The sequence below is a fragment of the Ruditapes philippinarum genome, unplaced genomic scaffold (genome assembly GCF_026571515.1).
Source record: "Ruditapes philippinarum isolate M1 unplaced genomic scaffold, ASM2657151v2 ctg6808_1_1_1_1, whole genome shotgun sequence".
In the NCBI taxonomy this organism is placed as follows: Eukaryota; Metazoa; Mollusca; class Bivalvia; order Venerida; family Veneridae; genus Ruditapes; species Ruditapes philippinarum.
The window spans coordinates 12193-31776 of record NW_026862175.1 but is presented as its reverse complement, the minus strand read 5'-3'; the positions used below and the strand labels follow the sequence as shown (position 1 = coordinate 31776).

Sequence of the window (19584 nt, the reverse complement as noted above, 5' to 3'; positions counted from 1 at the left end):
TCTTAAATACTCAAATTATTTCTTTTAAAAATAATCGAAAGAAATTGTGAAAATTAGTAACGATTCGACACAATAACGATCGCCACAGTTTACTATTGATTCGCCACAGTTAAATAATTATTCGTCAAGGTAGGATTTATGCAATAATTGTCTTTATCACACACCCGTGCCGATTTTGCGACTCCGTAAATATGGTATTGCACGGTCGTGCATATATTTTGACGTGACGTCATAAGCGTTGTGCAATAAATTCAGTATTGAACTTACACTCATTCAATATCCTCTATAAATGTGATCGATTGGTCTTAGATTACGTCAAGGAAATAAAAATAAACTAAAAAAAAGTTTGTCAAGAACAATGATCGACAATACATCAGTTCATTCGAAATATAACTTATAATTAAGATACAACCAGTTTTTCAAATTATCAAAGAGTAACATAATTATAGGCGTATAGTTTAACTACCATGCAAGAGCTGATTCTCTCTCCAAATTACACTTATTTCAGTTTCATCCATTTTTATTCAAATTGATTTAATCGGAGACATGAAATGATAATATTTTAGTATGATGTATTGTCTTAATAAGTGTTTATTTTTGTTGTTATTATATTAATTTTGTATTTGAACAAAACAAAGTAATGAACAATATCAAATCATTTTAAGCTACAATGAAATAGCTTACTTTTAAGTATGATACATAAATTACTTAGTAAGCTTTTCAAGGAATGTATACGATTTCAAGTCTGCTAATTTAACATAATTGTTTCCTGAGGGCACTGACCCTACTCCAACACTAAAAAGCGCAGTGACTCATTTGCAGAAAGATATAATTTTACCAAAATATGACTACATTTTACATCCTAGGACAACAGCATTTGCACACTTTGTACAGGAGACGAAAAGCGGTATGCGGATTTTTTTTTATTGAATATCTACATGGTGTGTGACTTCAACCCCTGTATTTAAATTTGGACTTTTGTTTAATTCTTATTTACGTGTTTATATTGGCTTACATGTCTTAAATGCTCTAGCTTAGACGTATTAAATGCTCTGGCACTGGCGTTTTATATGCTCTGGATGCAGTTCATTTGGCTAAAAACACACGCATGGTAAGTGTCAGGAATGTACACTTTTCAATGTATATCTCTTTAAAAGTTTCAAAGTGTATTTTATGATGCAGATTCTACTTTTTAATTCGGCATATACTTTACTAATGTGCCACAGTGTTTATGTTCCATATTTAAGGTGAAATTCTCGACTTTATCACAGCTATCACCGTTGGACATTGTGAAACTGTTTTCCAAAATGAAATGGATATGATAAAAGACACCTTAAATTCGCGTCGGAAGTCCATTTCTTAATAGATTTGTACCATAACGAAACTGTCCCTTCTAAAGAAAAAAATGACATCGAACATTGGTTTAAAGAAAAGTGGCACAAGAAGGAAACGGTCCTGAAAGAATTAAAAAAAATATCATTTGTTAGCTTTAGTAAACACCTGCGTGTTGACGTAAGTTAAATTGGATTTTTATTTTTGTTTTGTTGGGTGGATTGTTTGGACCACGTGGAATATATTGATAACCTGCAGTCTATAGAGTTACCATATGTTATGGATTTATGTGTTTGCGTACACAGTGATGTACGTTTATATATCTAAATAACCACAAGGATGTAACATACATTATTATTGCTAATGCAACAGTATTTCTTTTCAATTACCATTGACATAGATATGTTTATAAATAATATGAATTTTGCACACTTCGGATAATATGTGTTTCGAAATATATAGCTTTGAAAGATAATTAGGACATATTTATATTGTAATCTATCCTTTTGTGATGTTTGCAATTATATCTATATCTCAAATGTAAATTTTCTCAACAAAAATACTCTAAAAGAAAAAAATCATATATTTCTTTTAATTTTCTATATTTCATTGTGATCGTAGTGGTGTGATATTTGATATACCTACTGGTGTCATTTACAAACGGCAAAAAACCGAGGCTTCAGCTTCTCCTAACAGGTTGACTTGTATTAATAAGTACTCGTGAAGGACATTCTCTTACCAGAATAAATAAATAAATAAATGAATAAATAAATAAAAACAAATAAAAAAACAATTGGATTTCGTTTTGCGACCTATATATCGTACCCAATCCATTTCGCTGTGCTCTTTTAATAGTGTCTCTGTAATTTTGATTTCAATACATATGATAACTGCATCAGCTGCTTCTAAAGATGGAAGAAATGTTGTAACTATCAGTTGTATTCATTAATAATAATTTACTGAACGAGATCATTTAATAAATGCAAAAACACTTTTTAAAAATAAACACAGCCAAATTCATCAATTTTAAATCAGGCTGAAAAAGAGGTTAAATTTACACCATATGATTTTCTTGGAATTAGATGTTTGAGGAATAAAAATTTAACTCGATGCTTACATACTTTGGACTTCACAATTTTCGTTTATCATTAAACCGACAGTTATTACATTTTTTTATCGTGTATTTCAATTTCTTTTGAAAGATCTTCTTACACCGAAATAGACATATATATTTCTATCCCATACTAAACAAAACTAGAATTTACTAAGCAAAACAAGTACCACTGGAAAGTGTAAACTTAACATTCTTTTCATATGTACAATCATGTATAGCTCTTATTAATTGTAATTTTAATTTAATATATAAGAAGTAATAATTGGGGTCCTCGTTAAATCTTAGCAGTCCGACAAAATCGTAAAAGTGCCCGCTTAGGCGGTCACTTTACTTTTTTTGTGCATCACGTACTTACGTAATGGCCATTATTATATTATTAAAGGCCCCTTGACATAAGGAACACACTTATGTAAGGTGTAATATTATATTATGGTTATTGCATTTATTAACAGAAAACAGCACTATTTAACACTAAGATTTCCTTAAACTACAACTTTTATAATGTTTGTTTCACGTTTCGTTGCCTTTTTTTAAATTTAGTTTTGTGTTGTATGTACAAAACATTAGGTATTACATGTTCTCGCTAGCGACAAGACGAAAAGGCGATAACGATACAGGTTGCATTGTCGCTATCGACAACGCAACGCGCAATGTACCAAATCAGACACCATATTATAGTAGCTTGCATAATGTGAACAATATAATTAAAAAAAAATGACGGGTTTATTATTTTATGGCTTGTAAAAGTTGATTTAAATCATGAAATTTCAGAGAAATTTCAAACTTCCCCCTCATGTTCAATAAATTTTTAAACAGATGTTTCATAATCTGGATTGATTACATCGTACTTGACTATCGATATTTGGCGAGCCGTTCCGAATGATTACGCCAGATATATGCTACCGTAAATCTATTATGGTGGATCTATACATCAAATTTTGGTAATATATATTTTTTTTTAATATGCATGATGCATTTATTTAGCAATTATGAATGAACGCACTATATATTGAAGGTATACATATATTAAACACTTTTATAGACAATTTAATGTTTATCAAGATTAATCTGTCCTACATCTGTCGTATATCCCAGCCTACATGTACATTTATTTCATAAAGGTCTTATTGAAAACGAAAGTACATTTTTAAAAGTTTGTTGTGATTCTGTTGTATAATTCATACATTACTAAAGTAAATTATAACAGAAACATTAGGCTATAAATGTAATATTCTTGTACGATATAAAAACTTAGTACATGTATATGTATTGTACTTTAAATCAATCAAAATATTTTGGTAGTTAAGTGCAGAGTTGGTTTGAAATTATCAGTTGATATCATTTATATCTAAGTAGGAATGTAGATTACTTTAATGATAATTTAATTTATTTCAATAAAGGTGTAATTGAAATCGAAAGTACACTTAAGTTTGTTGTAAGTATATTTTATAAAACGAGTACATACCTGACTATAGTAAATTATAACATGCAGTAGCTTAACAGATAAAAGCTAATAAATATTACTACAATTACTACAAAGTTTAATACGCATTCTAGTTTGTATACACATACGATATACAGACCTAGTATAAGTATTGGTTTAAAAAAATCAAAATATCTTTTCTGTTATTTGCTACTGGTTTGCGGATAGTTGTTATTTTTATTTACATTGAAGTAAGCAGGTATGTAAATACTTTAGTATGCAGATACTTTAGGAATAATAACATAATTATGCATGCATCGAAAAGTTTACTCGAAGATACATCATTTGATGTATTTATCGTAAGTAATTCATATCAATGTGTTCATAATGAAAGAAAGAAATGGCACACATAGGGCTGTTTTATTATTACTATTATTTGTAAATATTTTCTGCACTTATGTACTATTATTACCTTTTTATAACAATTTACACATCATAAACATTATGTGCAATACTCTCAAATTAATTGATAACAAAAATATTTTGTTTTCATCTTTTTTTGTTCATGTTATTTAGAAATAAAACATGACATCGGAAAAGGGAGTTGTAGGCAGGAATTTCATAATCGAAGAAAACTCGTGCACACCATGTAGGAAAACAGAGAAGAATGCTGTGTCCAAGTACTATTGCACCGACTGCGAAGCATATTTCTGTGAACCCTGTTTCCAGTTCCATACGCGAATTCCTCTTCTAGAAAAGCATATAGTGTTAAAAGGATCAGACATCGGTATTTGGTCAAAACTTCCTTACAAATGCAAAACACATGACAAGAGTTATGAATTCTTCTGTGGGACACACGGGTCGCTGTGTTGTCACGTTTGTGTGTCGTTACAACATAGGTAAGTTTTATTCAATGCCTTAAAATAGTATGCTTTGTATTTCAGTTTAAATGTTTGGTATATTGTTATTCACACTAGAAAGGCAAAAAGTTAGTTGTAAAAAGTACTTTGTCAAACCCAACAAGATTTGCTAATTACAAATTATGTCCTGGTTATCGGATTTCGGGTCCAAAAGTTTAAATCCCGAGTTGTAATTAAGCTTTCAGTGAGCGGTTAGTTTTCTAGACTATCAAGGTTTTTATAAGCTTACTCCGAACAAAAGCTGTTATACAAATAAAAAACTAGCATTTTTAACAAATTATAGCAATTAATAAAACACCCATTTGGTATCATTTACGTGAAAAAAACCATATTAAAAATACAGTCCTTTGTAGGTCCTGTTCTGATATGGAATACATACCTGAAAAAGCGAAAAGTATATGCACAAAACAAGAATTCAAAGACATGAAGACAAATACAGACAAAGAAATAAAAGAAGTCGTGAGCTGCAAAGAAAATTTTGACAAAAAAGCCATAATCAACAAAAACTCAAAAGAAAAGTGTATTAAAACTTTAAAAGAACATCGAAAAGTGATAAATGACTTATTTGACTCTTTGGAGAGAAAAACAGTTGAATATATGGATATAAAATTCAATGAAAACAATAAGTTTATAAATCGAGGAAACTCTGAAATACAGGTGTACACGCAAGAACTAGTTCATCTCAAGGAGCAGCTGGATACTGCAACACCTGAAAAAGAAGTTCTTGTCTTCATATCTTTAAAGAAAGGAGAGAAGACATTATCTGATATCAAACAGAAGCTTTCTAAATTAGATGCATCACCAAATAAAGACGAGTATCAACTGGTAACCCATTCAGAAATAGAGAGGTTTATTCAAAACTTGCCTGACCTAGGATACATTGAAGACGAACAGTCAAGACAAGATTCAGCATCTGATGATGTATCAAACATAGCGAAAAGTCCAAGGAAGGTAAGCAGAAAGACTCCATGTGTTTTAGCTTCCTATAATGAAGTCGTGCTTTGATATTGAAATAGTAGCATTCATGTATAACGTTAACATATGTTAAAAGAAAAAAACACAAAGTTTTTTATTTATACAAATGGAATGCATTTTACGACCGAAATAAGTAACACTTAAGAAAGAAAGGTTTCAAAGTTAAAGCATACTTATAATACAGAACTTTATATGTGCTTCCGGGGGATCACACCTTTTTCAGATTTTTGATATATTTAGGAACACGAATATTGATTAAAATAGCACATTTTTTCAATTTTTCATTTTTTTCCACGATTGTAGTTTTAAATAGCTAAACTTGTATTACAGGAGCGCAATATTTGCCAAATATGTGGCCGACGATGTTACAACAGAAAATGCTACAGCTGTTCTACATGAGGAATTACACTTGTTCTTTGCGAGGGAACTTATTGACCTATTAAACTATCAAGCAGGATTATATTAAATCTTTATGAGAGAAGTGAGGCTTGCTGTGAGTTAATATAAATCCAAATTTGTATGGATGTAAAATTTAACATGGTTTCTATACATATACATTATTATACCATATATAATTATAAATGTTCAAATCAAATTGCCATTTCCCCATAATTTATTTGGTATAATGCTGCTTAATTCAATCTAAGTATGACTCGGACAAAGGTTTTTGATGACAGTTTAATGGTTCATCAAAGACGCTATTTACAACATAAATTTTTATATATATAATTATGTCATGTACGTAACAGGTTGTTGCCTTTAGTAAAGTGAAAGTCGGATGTTTGCAATCTATAAAAAATGTTCAAAATTCTGGCTGAAAATTTATTCAATATATTGATGAGTTTGATTTTATTTATTCAATTAAAACATTAGTTTTTGTCACAATAAAGACATTTTTGACTGAGCATTTAAAAGCTACGTGTCGTTTCCTATGGCCAAGGTCAGTTTGTGAAGACAGTTATCACAAAAAGTCAATCAAATTTCTGTAAAGGGAAGTTTTACTGCGCCACATAAAACGTATATACTAGTAGTACTACAGACAAAAAAAAACTATCGTATATTTAGTTTATTTCTACATGATCATACACATGGTATTATAAGTATTATGAAAATATGATATAATTAAGAACAAAGTATAATCACATCACAAAGAATGCTTTTATTTGTGAAGCACACGCTCATTCTTATAAAACATAAACGCATAAAAAGTCATACTTTGAAAAGACATATAAAGAAATAAGCAAACACAAAAGAGTAACAAGCATATAGATACTATCAGCGTATGTTAAACAGCAAACAAAATCAAACAAACATAAACATAATATTTTGTGTCCGAGATCAATTATTCTGGAAACAATCGTGTGCTTACACTTTCTATGACAATGATTAAACCAAGAAAAAATACCATTCCTTGGACTGAGACAATCAAACCGTATCAGAAACATTCAACAATTTTCAGTCTTTGGCGCCCATTTTGTAAAAATGCCAATTGTATTATTAAGTATTGCTTAGCTTAAAACATTGATGTGCGCCTAGTAAAATGTAGTCACAGTTGATTTTCTTCCATTTTAGCTGTACTGGTATCTTGGACAGTAACAGAACGTTCTTTGGCTGGACACACATCTTCTTCTTTCTCATTACCTAGGTGGCGCTGAAAATTAACACAAACGTTTGGAGAGAAACTTTAATTCAAACATTTCATACATAATTACAGACTGCTACTGAATGTTTTGGGATCCCCATGCCCGACAAATCACTTCAGGTTTTACTCCCGCAATGGACTGGATTTACACTGTCAAGCAAGCTTACGATAGACCGGTGGCTCTACTAACCCGCTCATACTTAAAATATTGCACGAATGGTCATCAAAGTTTTTTCTCCTCCAGTAAAGCTGGATAGTCGCATTATGACCTTTACTGTGTTGGTGTGGCTTAAAATCCAAATAAAACAACCAAACGTTTTTTGCGCTCAAACCTTTTCTATTTACATTATGTTATCCTGAATATGTCGATCATAATTATCTTTCACATTCTTTAAATAACCGATTTATGTTTCTTTTACAAATTTTTAGCAATATGGACAAAAACAAAATATGTATAGCAATTATACATTATTTAAAACAGTCTTTCATCGTTCCAAATACGTTATTATTATTGAATATACATGTATAAAGGAATTATATTGTAAAGACATTAAAGGAAGTTTCATTTTTTATCAATGATTCAATTTTATAAATAAATTAAACTGATGACATAACATTTTAAACTCTAATCGGAGTCCATAGCTAAAATGAATGATGCCTGCCTGGCTATGGCTATGTGACAGATTCTGAGCGCCATGTAAATTCTCTGTTATGTATAAATTTAGACAATATGTCTTTGTGCATCGTTATCATACGGGGATGAAATATGAAGTGATTTCTCATGGAAAAAAAATGAAATAAAACATATTTTGAAACAATGCTTATTTGATTAATAACGTTGAATTTAGAAGGCTAAATTTGAAAGTCACGGTGAAACTTGTTTAGTACTGATGTCTTTTTAATAAGATAGATTGATTCACGTTATGCATTCAAAATGCATTATCTGGTCACAAAGCAATATATTTGTATAACTCCCCACAACCAGCAATTGACTAGCTGATTAATCTACATCCTTAAATTAAACTTATACGTGTTAGTTGTAAATGACTTATGGTATGCACATTCTGTCAAAGGCACGCACAAACCTGTACTAGACACATACAAACACTAGGATAGCCGTATTAAACAGATATAATGTTAATTATTACCTGTGAATACATTCGGTTACCGTTGTAGTTTAGAAAAAGGTAATCTTTGTCTGCCTTGTTGATATTTCCTCCAAGTCTTCCGATTACTTGCCTCCGTGCATATTCTGCATAGAAACTCAGGTCTGAGAAAACTGCTTCTCCCAGTACTAATCTTATTTCGTTTGAATACATCACAGCAATTGTTTCCTTTTTTGTTTTGATTTTTTCTGCATCCAGAAAATCCTGGTATGTTAAAGACAGTATTACTTCTTCTTTTTTGACTGTTTCTGTCATGACTTTTGAAATGGTATCGCATAGAAGTATTTGGTACATATCTTGACACAAGTATTCTTTGGATTTCAGGACAAATGTTCTAATCAATAACCAAAATGAACTCATGGTCAAATGTGGTTGAGAGGGTGTAAACAGATTTGATTCACCTGATTCGTTATGAGGATCGTTTTTCTTTTCCCTACACAAACCATTCGCTTCCTCATGATCAGGTTCCAATGGGTTTTCTGTATTGTATTTTGTTGTTGGAAAAGTTTCTCTCTGATGAATCGATTCCTGGTAACACCATTTCGGCATTACCACATTGTCTGGTACACCGTCTGGGACTTTCCTACGTTCTTGGCAGCAACTGCTTTGTTCCATTGCATAAAAGGTTCTTTTAAGATGTACTTGAGGCATTGGAAAAGACATGACATCATGGTTTTGATCCGATATACAGAAATCGTCGTCCTTGATATGAGATGTGACTTGACGCTTTTGGAGTAGCATGGGCGGATTACTACAAACACACACCCAACATACTTAAAGGATTTACATGTTCGTGTTCTATATTAAATATATAACTAAATATATAACTAAATAAAGAACGAATTTTTTTAGTACTTAAGTGTGTACCATAACACGGAATTGTAATAATATTAAGAGTTGATCTTTCTTTTCACTGCCTTATAAACTGCAAATCTCTGAGTGTTTAAAATATGCAGCACACTTGGAAATATATACTATAGAATGATCAAATGTTTCGAGAAAGATATTATTTTTATTACAACATTCTACATTAAGGTCGTTTACTACTTAACGACAATTAAGAAACACAGCTCGCTCAATACATTCTACCTTCAATACATTCTACCTACTTTGGTGCATGTCTAACTGAAATAAGATATACGTACCACATGAAACTTTCGAATTTATGCAACGTATCATTTAAGTCAAGTTCTTGAAGCGACTTGGAAATTACTGTGTGTTTAGCATTTCTTCCTGCGTATTCTTTCCATGCCTTAAACTGTTCAACAAGAAGAGTTATGGTGTCGCATATGCCCAATCGAAGTTTTGTATCGTTTTCAACTTGTTTATATCTTGCTGAAGAATTTAGTTCAGCTGTATATCTTGTATTTCCTTTAAAATATCAAAGTGTTTGAAATAAAAATGTTTTGACTCGCATTGAACATGATTCAATTTCATGAATTCATCGTTTGATGTTTTGTTTCTTTTTATTTTAGGAAAGTACAATGAAAGAATGTTCTCCTGATGGACGAAATCATTTATATATATATCATATATCATTATTTATTCTGTTTTTGTTTGGCTTTACGCTGCGCTTACACAGAAACGTTCAAATGGCGACTTTCCAGCCTTACAGGCACGACCGGGCACCTGAGTAGAACCACCAACGTTCCATAAGCTAGCTGTATAGCTTCACCACATGAAAGAATCCAAAGGATTTGAACCCACTACAATGAGGGGCAAGTGGTTTGAAATCAACGATCTTAACCACTCGGCTACAGATGCTCCGTCATCATTTTTATTCATTTTAAGTATAAAGGAATCATGAGGATGTAAAGAATCCTAACGCATTTAAAGTTTAGCATGGCATACATACACTCCTTTAAGAAAGAATTCATGATAAATGAATTAATTCATTCTAAATATAAAAATCTATCACCATAAAGCGATCTAATAATGTAATATTTGATATGCTAGCCCAATTTATGAGTATTCAACATTGCAACTTACCATATAAGGTATTGAAAAATAACAAACATTTTGCCGCATCTAGTTGATTTGCCAAGAAACGAAAAACTTTATTCCAGTCTAAACAACCTATTTATAAAAAAAACCATATATTTAAACAGAAGAGATTGACTTGCGCATTACATGTTATATGGACGATTGGCTATTAATGAATTAAATTTAGATTATGTTTGATGTAAATATGTCAAAGAATATGCTTGGAAACATCCTCTAAACATTACCTCTATGTATACAGCTACTCAACAGACATTACAATTACCATACAAAATTATCAAAAACTTTGTAAAAGATTAACATCGAAGGGGATAATGAAAAGTCATTATACTGTAGTCAGTTGTGCTGGCGTCGTCGTTTTGTTCATGATCGCAAACATCAATTGCTGTTTCTGTACTTTCTTCTGTCTTCCCCATATGGACCCTTTCTTGTTATACACTGTTCAAAATTCTGATAAAGAAGTTAAAAAGGGTACGATCTGATTCTTTTCATGAGCTGCGGTACTTAGTCTATTGGTGATTTCTTAACATCTAAAATTACATGAATTGTGTAAGTCTTAAAATCAAGAATATTAGGGTTATAGGGTTCATCTTTCATACATATTTGAAAGTAAAATATATAAAAAAAGTGATTATATGTAAATAGTCAACATTGTTGGAAAGAAATTACATGGCCAATGTATTTTAATATTTGATATAAATACCTTTCACGAGCTATATTTATCATCGTTCAAATTTATAAATTTATAAGTTGTCTGCAATCGTCCATTTTATCAGATAGTATAATATACCACTATGCTGTTCAAATTGCTTCAATAATAACAACTGCCTTCTACACATTCAACACATTCCATTCAACTTTCAATTATTATTAAGTATTAGGACTGGATATTACAGTGGGTTTGGGTACAATGGGTACTTTAAATATTGTTAAAAACAATAGAAATATATCATTTAGATATTCTTATAAATATAATGCTTGAAAACGAAAGTTCTTAACAATTTGTTATGAACATGATTGTGTATGATAAATAAGTATGCTTTTTAGCTCAGGTTGAGCTTTAAGAATCGTTGAATGTCCGTCGTCTGTCGTCCGCCCACACTTGTTCGTTAACACGTACTCTAGCGGTCACATTTTTGCCTCAATCATCATCAAACTTAGTCAGGATGCTTGTCTATGTGATTCGAACATGTGTTATCTCGGATGAAAAACTAGGTCACCGGAGCTAAAAATAGAAAAAACATTGTTAACACTCTAGCGGTCACATTTTTGCCTCAATCACCACCAAACTTGGTCATGATGCTTTTTAGGTAATAGCTCGGATGAGTTCGAACATGGGTCATCTCAAATGAACAATGAGGTCACAGGAATTTTAACACTCTAGTGGCTACTGTTTTGATCCAAGTATCCTGGAAATTGGTCTGACAGTTTGTTTTGATTATTTCTAGGACAAGTTCGAATATGGGTCACCTGGGTAAAAAACTAGGTCACACCGCTCAAATATGAATAATTCTTGTTAACACTCTAGTTGTCACATTTTTGACTCACCTGTCATGAAACTTGGTCAGAATGCTTGTCTAGGTAATTGTTCGGATGAGTCCGATAGGTCAGGTGAGCGGCCTTTATGGCCCTCTTGTTTTCTAGAACATTTTATTATCTGCTATATAAATACAAATGTATATGTTATAACGGATCATGTATCTCATACATGCCAATAATACCCATTTATAATTCCTTTGTGGTTTGTTCTATACTTAATACTATCACATTACAAATGAATTGGTGTTTACTCTAGAATTTTGAAACGGAGAAATTTTGACAAAAATATGATGTACAATAATGTTTTTTAACAATGAAAAAATCCTAAATGAAGTTAAATTATTAATCTTTCAGTCTATAGAGAAGAAGTTTCAAAATATATGAAGAAATAGGTTCTTATAATTTTAAAACAATTGAGAACATATATTCAAATTTGATCTAAGGGGAGGAGTATATTTCTTTAATAACCATGTGACCATATTGTTTGTAAACATATCAATGTGATCACATGGCAATCCATGTAGATGCAATAAGTATATCAATTAATGTATTACTTACTTGATATAATGTTTTTTTCTAAGTTGTGTCAGAATAATCCAATTTGCATCTAATTAATTGTATTTTAAATTAATTTAAAGTACATAAATCCAGTACATTTCAAATGAAAATAAACAAAAATGACAATACTCTTGTCACATTCTTGACACATTATGTTCAAGTAATAAATAGTTCACTTTCAATTGTGTAAGGCCAGAAACTGTGTCAAGTGTAGGTTCTGACGGATAAGAATACCGTTCTCTTACTTAATGCAAAACACAATCTTTCATTACATGTGTTTCTCCTTGTACAAAACAGCAGCATAGGGGCAGGATTAGCGCCACTCACTGCGCACGCGCAAGGTTATTTTAATGGCATTGCGCAATCTATTGTTGGTAGTATATACGTAGATACGTTATCAAGTAGTGTGTATTATATTATTGATATTTGACGCGTTTTATAAAAAAGGTGTATTGTTAGTTAGATTAATTATATTAAACGTGCATTATAATAATGACAAAGAGGTGGAGGTTATTTAAGAATGTTGATTTAAAGTATAGATAAAGATTGCTGTTGGAGAAAATAAAATATAATTTTGTACAAGCAAATTTTTATAAAAACCATTATGTCAAATTTGAATAAAATAAAAGTGTTATAAGTAGTGACATTCGGGGGTGTCAGTATTCTCTTCTCTGTTCCATAATCTTCTTATGACGTAATCTAATTGTAGATAACTATCTATAGTAAAATAGTCTATTGTAGATAATTATCTATAGTCAGTAGATAATAACCTATAGTACAATAGTCTATTGTAGATAATTATCTATAGTCAGTTGATAATAATCTGTAGTACAATAGCCTATTGTAGATAATTATCTATAGTGTGTAGATAATAATCTGTAGTACAATAGTCTATTGCAGAAAATTATCTATAGTGTGTAGATAATAATAAAGTTATCTGTGATTGATGTTCTAAATTGATCGTCAATTCCACTTTAATGCTTTGCCTTAAAAATAATGATGATAATAATACTACTAGTAATAATAATTTATCCGACATTTCACCATGAAATGTGTATAAATAAATCAAATTCTATGTAAACATGACGTATTGATTATTATGAAAAGGGAAGAAAAAAACACCTGCGATTGTTACTATAAAGTCAATAAAAATATTGTATACAATACATTAACAATGGACACGCGCGAAGTTAAAATAAGTGATGGGCTATGTCATATGTAGAGTTACCGAATCCAGTTGATTCTTTATATGATTAAGATAAGAAAAAAAATCTTATATAATTCTATCATCTTCGTATAAACTGATGAACATCTTATATATATTCAATTTGGTGCTATAATAATATTTTCCTCTAAATGTATAAAAGAATTTGATAATTCACCAAAATTAGATGTTTAATTATTTCGATGTTTTCATGCTGCATCAATCATATTATAAAACCCAATTGTCTGCCACTTTTGGTAAGGAAAGTAAGTATTGTAAAATTCGGGAATTATCTATTTATCTGTAAATTAAACAGAATGTAGTTCTATTTCAATATTCACTTTGCAAAAATCAACTACAAAATTTATTCGATAAAAATTGTCTTTTTTCAAAAAATTCTGGAATATCATACAAAAAATGTGATGATAAGGCGCGGATGCGTAAGTTGAATATTGTGAGCTTATCTCCATTCATAGAATTACTATGAACCAATTACTATTCCATTCATAGAACTACTCGAACTTTCAAATTATATCTGCTGCATTTCTAAGACCGTAAGTCAAGCTCAATTGCACATGATTTTCAACAAATAAATTTCTTATCTCCTCTTCTATTCGCTTAAATCAAAGTTTTCAGAAATACAGAGCACTATTTTTCACTCGCGGCGGTTATGCGTCGGTCATGGTCGGATGATCACTATGAATTCAACTTCCTTGAAAAATGTAAGAATACAATATGGCATATATAGTGGTGATGAAACGTCACTGCAGTGGGCGTTACCCTGTATAGTTGGAAATTTCGGGTTTGTAAGTACACTAGTTGGGACTACGTCCCAACTAACTAGTGTCTAGTAACAAATTTATCTCTGCACTCTTTTAGGAAGTGAGAGGTTTTGTGTTCAAATCCAACTCAAGGCAACTAATTTTTTAAGTGTTTTTTTTTAGCGATTTTAACATTCGTTCTTAAGGAATTAGCCACGATATGCAAAGATAGAGTGTGAATGTCATCAAAAGATACATAAATGATTTCATTAGAGGTTATTATGGATAATAGCCGAGGACTTTGCTATTGGCTTAGCAATTGTACTTTATTTAATTGTTAAAAGTAAATGGCATTACTACAATTGTTTTATTTCATATTTTAAAGAAAACCCGGGTTTGTTCATTGGGTTTTCTACTGTTATAGACATCTAGATATCTATCTGAAGACAAGATGTAACATTACTTTTTAAATACGACGATGATACCTTACAAATGACATACATTAATCCACTCTGTCATAGCTAACGATCCGTAATACACAAACACAACAGCAATAAATTGAAGTTCATTATTGGCTTATAATACAGAAATCAACATAATCTTAAAAAGAAATACAGCCAGGTTACTAAAACATAGATATTGTTTTATAAAGTTTTCAAAATTGCAGAACTTGAATTGCCCTAACTGTTTTTATTTACCGGATAGAAAAGTATTTGGTCAGATAATTATGCATTAACCGTGCTAATATCACCTGAATAGTGAATATCTGCGCTTTTGATAATTTTAAATTTTGCAACCAAGATAATATCGTTGAAGATGATTATCATTTTCTTCATGTATGCCCAATATATCGACAAAGTTCTCAGCTCTTAATTATTCGACTGATGTTCCCAGGTAACAGAAGACAACTGTTAAATTGATCAAACTATTTGCAAAACAAAATAAGGAATAGTTTAGAAATTTGATATATATTGTATTTGGAAACGAACTATCTACATTTATAAGCTCTTTTACTTATCAAGTTCAATTTCAGATACATCTTTAAGTTCTGTTTAAGCATGCATTCTCCTACACATTATAAGTTCTATATTACCATGCATCTTCCTGCAGATTATTTTACGTTGCTTTAATGAGAAATAATTGGGTCAAACATTAACGAAAACACCACTTACAATTACGTCCACGATCCCGTTTACTCATGCCCTTGAAAATGGCGAAAAGCACACAAGTAAACGAACATATCCGGTATTATCAACTATTTATTTGAGATGGATACAAAGTTTATAATTTTCACGTATTTTACATATTAATGAAGTATTCATATACTAGTAGCTTCTAACTATTGAATGGTTTGTTTACCAAAGTATTATAGATTAGAAAGCTTACTTTCGGTTCTTTTTTCGGATTTTATGTTTCTTTTGTTATTTTCAAAGGTGTTGCAAATCTGTTGATTCGGATATTTCGTATCAACAAAACGTTGTCATTTAAAAACATTCTATTGAAATTTCGATTTGATTAAACTTCAATTACTTGAGTGTTTTTCTTTGAGATAAAACGACATTCACTATAATAGAAATAAAAGAATGTACATGGCGGTAAAAATGAATTGAGACGAAAACAATTGAGTACGAAATAAATTGTTTTGTTTCTAGTTCTGATTTACTTCTTCTTTCCTTTTAAAGGATTTACTTCAGACTTCACATTTTGTTTCAATTTAAAATAATTTGTATGTGCCAACATACGCATATGATTTTAATATTTCAAAAATTTTAAGCGTAAAATTCAGTAAAAGGCTCAATATCATAATCCTTATGATTCTATTTCCATGTTTCCTAAGATCAATATGAAGAAGAAAAAAAACAAATATAGTTCGGCAGAGTATTTTTTTTTAAAGATCCTTTTTGTTTTGTGTGTAAAAAAACCTTCATCTGCTTTAGCTATTTTTAGAAACAGTGCACTTAGACGTCTATCACTGATAAAACAAGTTAAATGTTGATGCTGAACATCAAAGACCCCCAAATTGATGTGAACATTGAAAATCATTTTCTATTACAGTTGAATATCCGAAGCAGAAATCAATTTTTCTTCATGTTCTTGGTATGTGCTCGTTGTTTAATAATTAAGTTGCATATTTTTGAGATGAAGTAGAACCTAGTGCAAAAATTCACAAAGTAATGCCATGTCGGAACTTCTGAAATGTTTGTCTGTTGAGACAAAGATTGAAACGTCTGGTCGAAGCAAAATAAATTAATAAATTAAATAACTAAAATAAATTAATAAATAAATAAAACAAGTAAAATTGAAATGATTGATATACTTTAAATAAATTCAAGACAATATGCCGAGAATATATCCATTTAAATTTTGATACGAATTGCATAATGTTCAAATGATTTTGTGGACGAACTGTTCTGCGGTGATCTCCCCTTACTGGCTGTAGCGTAACCAGTGCGCAGATTTTGGTGCACTTTCTTAACGGTTAAGGGAGAACCGCCTCTCTGGTAGTTGGCGTGGTTTAGGCTTTGTAACTTGTAATTTAATGATTCGACAAGTGATATTGATCAAAGTTGTCCTGGTTCCCTTCCACCCCGTCACTTTAATTAAATTGGCGACAATTAAAGGCGGAGCCGAACTTCAACAGAAACGGAGCAAATGAAGTGAGTGACACTACATCAGTCGTTACCTCTCTCAACGGTAAAGTTTTAGAACAATCGACTATAGACTGGGTGATTGGCATGTTATTTATTATGTAGATATGTAGATAAAATTAGATATTAATGATAAAAAGAATATGATATTCAAGCATCACTTCAGTTAAACGTTTATTCTAATAATCCCTTAAAGCTCTGTGACATGTTGTTCATCAGAAAAGCTATTTTGATTTAAATTGAAAACACTCTGATCTTGTTAAAAAAAAAAAAAAACAAAAAAACAACAACAACACAAAATAAAGTCTAAAATTTTTCCCATTGCTATATAGACAAATGCATATCTACTAGACACCGCGTGCACGCGGCGTCTAACAATGTAGTAGAGGAGGTTAATTTGCATCCGGTAGTCTGATCTACGTTATGTTTAGATCTAGACACAGGCGTCCGGCACATTTGCCATTTCAATAATGGTCAATTATCATAAAATAATCACCCAATCATCATAAATGGGTGATTATATTTTGATAATTGGACCATTATTTCGATTGCAATTGTGGTGAACGCCTGTGGTTTAGACAAACCGTTAACCACATACGTATCGATTACCTAAGTATTTAACTTATTACTTTACACTTACTTGCTCATCGTGTTTTGTTATGTTTTGTACGGAAGCCCATTTGAGTTAGAAGATAGAAGGCAACAATTCGAACTTAGATGTTAGATCTTAGAGCTAAGTTCTTAGAACTTTTACCTTAGTTCTTAGAACTAGATGTTCCGTTGAGACGGGAATACGCCAAATTGACCGCAAGATAGACATGAAGATGGATGTGAGGTTAACTTTTTATTATATTTCTTTAATTTTATATTTTGATTTTAAGAATTGCAAAGATATAGCTATTATGTTAAAAGATTAGGTGATTATATCTGTATTACTTAAAATACGTTGTGAAAAACAACCAACTTCAGTACGAGGCAAATGTGGCTATTTAGCCCATTGTAACTATTTAAGCCAAACATTGCAACAAAAAAAGACCTACGATGAGGGACGCAAGCGCCAAAACTGATTTTTGGCCCTGTCTTTGTGTAATTCCCCAATTGTAAAATTAAAATTTGGAACAGTATTTAGACTTGCATAACTGTCAGTTTTGTTGGTTTTGTAATGTGTAAAAAAATAATTTGATTATTTTTCATATTGCAGAATCTTCTTTATTCCTTTTCCGGACGACGAAAGTGGTGAAATTGGGGAATTACACAAATACAGGCAACATATATCAGTTTCGACAATATAGTCCCTCATCGTAGATTTTTTGGTAGCCAGGTTTGCCTAAAATAGCTAGAACTGGCTAAAATAGCAACTTATGGAGTTTGTCCAAGTCTGTTAAAGATAGCTTGGTCGACCTCTGCCTCCTATAGAAATTGTTTTTTTTACCCGACCCTTATATAAAAGATATTTATAATCAGTTAATCTTTTAACGTACAAGCTATATTTCTACAATTCTTAAAATTAAAAAAAAAATATAAGAAATATAATAATACGTTTATCTCACTTACATCTTCCTGTCTATCTTGCAGTGAATATGGCATTTTCTCGGCTATACGGAACCTCTGAGTTCTAAACACACCTAAGTTTGAATTGTTGCCTTCTAACTTGTAACTTAAATCGGTTTCATTGGGCTTCCGTAGTTTTTTCTGTATGGTTTATCTTATCAGGAAGTTTAAATACTTCAATATAGAGTTTTAACATACAAGTTTTTCATTTACATGTATAAACTGAATGTAGAGAAAGTTTACTTCTTTATAAAAAGAAGCGTCTGTTTTGAATAGGTCAAAGATGTATTAAACAGGTGGAGATCTGATTTCTATATCCTTAAAAACGGACTGTAACATGTCTGTAATTAGAACAATCGATTGTACAAAAATTCAATTAGAAAAAAATGCAGCTTATGACTTATTGACAGCTGAAAAATGACTCACAACGCTTTCAATAGACTTCAAAAGTACATATAGAAACCATTATGTTATGAAATTAAATTATAATTGACTCACCAACCTAAATCCAATAACTAGAATGTCATGGTAAAAAAAATGCGACACGTACTCAATAACTCGCAAGTGTTCGGCTCCTTCCGTCGTGCATCGGTAAGTACCTCAAAAACGACACATATAAAAATATATATGAGTATTTGCTCACAATAAACACTTTTATTTTGCGTAAAAGTATACTTAAATGATAAAATTAAACATAGTTTACGTTACAATTACCTACATTTTTTAAAGCTGAAAGTATACTATATAGGG

The 19584-nt window shown here is 31.0% G+C and overlaps 2 protein-coding genes across 6 annotated transcripts; one reads left to right on the top strand and one right to left on the bottom strand.

The window, feature by feature from the left end:
* Nucleotides 1-3232: 3232 nt before the first annotated feature.
* Nucleotides 3233-6741, top strand: LOC132718177 (E3 ubiquitin/ISG15 ligase TRIM25-like). 2 transcript variants are annotated; one of them, XM_060701810.1, is made up of 4 exons: nt 3233-3387; nt 4446-4768; nt 5143-5740; nt 6095-6740. In XM_060701810.1, exons 2-4 carry the CDS (start codon nt 4455-4457, stop codon nt 6161-6163), a joined length of 981 nt encoding a protein of 326 aa, XP_060557793.1. In that variant the 5' UTR covers nt 3233-3387; nt 4446-4454; the 3' UTR covers nt 6164-6740. The 2 variants fall into 2 exon arrangements, with proteins under 2 accessions (XP_060557793.1, XP_060557794.1); XM_060701811.1 differs by lacking the exon at nt 3233-3387 and adding an exon at nt 3980-4128 and having other exon boundaries at nt 6095-6741.
* A 74-nt stretch (nt 6742-6815) lies between these two features.
* On the bottom strand, nt 6816-19371 carry LOC132718176 (uncharacterized). 4 transcript variants are annotated; one of them, XM_060701808.1, is made up of 6 exons: nt 19333-19371; nt 10905-11023; nt 10562-10648; nt 9718-9943; nt 8555-9323; nt 6816-7415 (listed from the first exon to the last, which is right to left on the bottom strand). In XM_060701808.1, the coding sequence occupies exons 2-6, from the start codon at nt 10987-10989 to the stop codon at nt 7311-7313; spliced, it is 1272 nt and encodes a 423-aa protein (XP_060557791.1). In that variant the 5' UTR covers nt 10990-11023; nt 19333-19371; the 3' UTR covers nt 6816-7310. The 4 variants fall into 4 exon arrangements, with proteins under 4 accessions (XP_060557791.1, XP_060557788.1, XP_060557789.1 ...); XM_060701805.1 differs by having other exon boundaries at nt 10905-11103; nt 19333-19363; XM_060701806.1 differs by having other exon boundaries at nt 10905-11103; nt 19337-19363.
* Nucleotides 19372-19584: the final 213 nt, after the last annotated feature.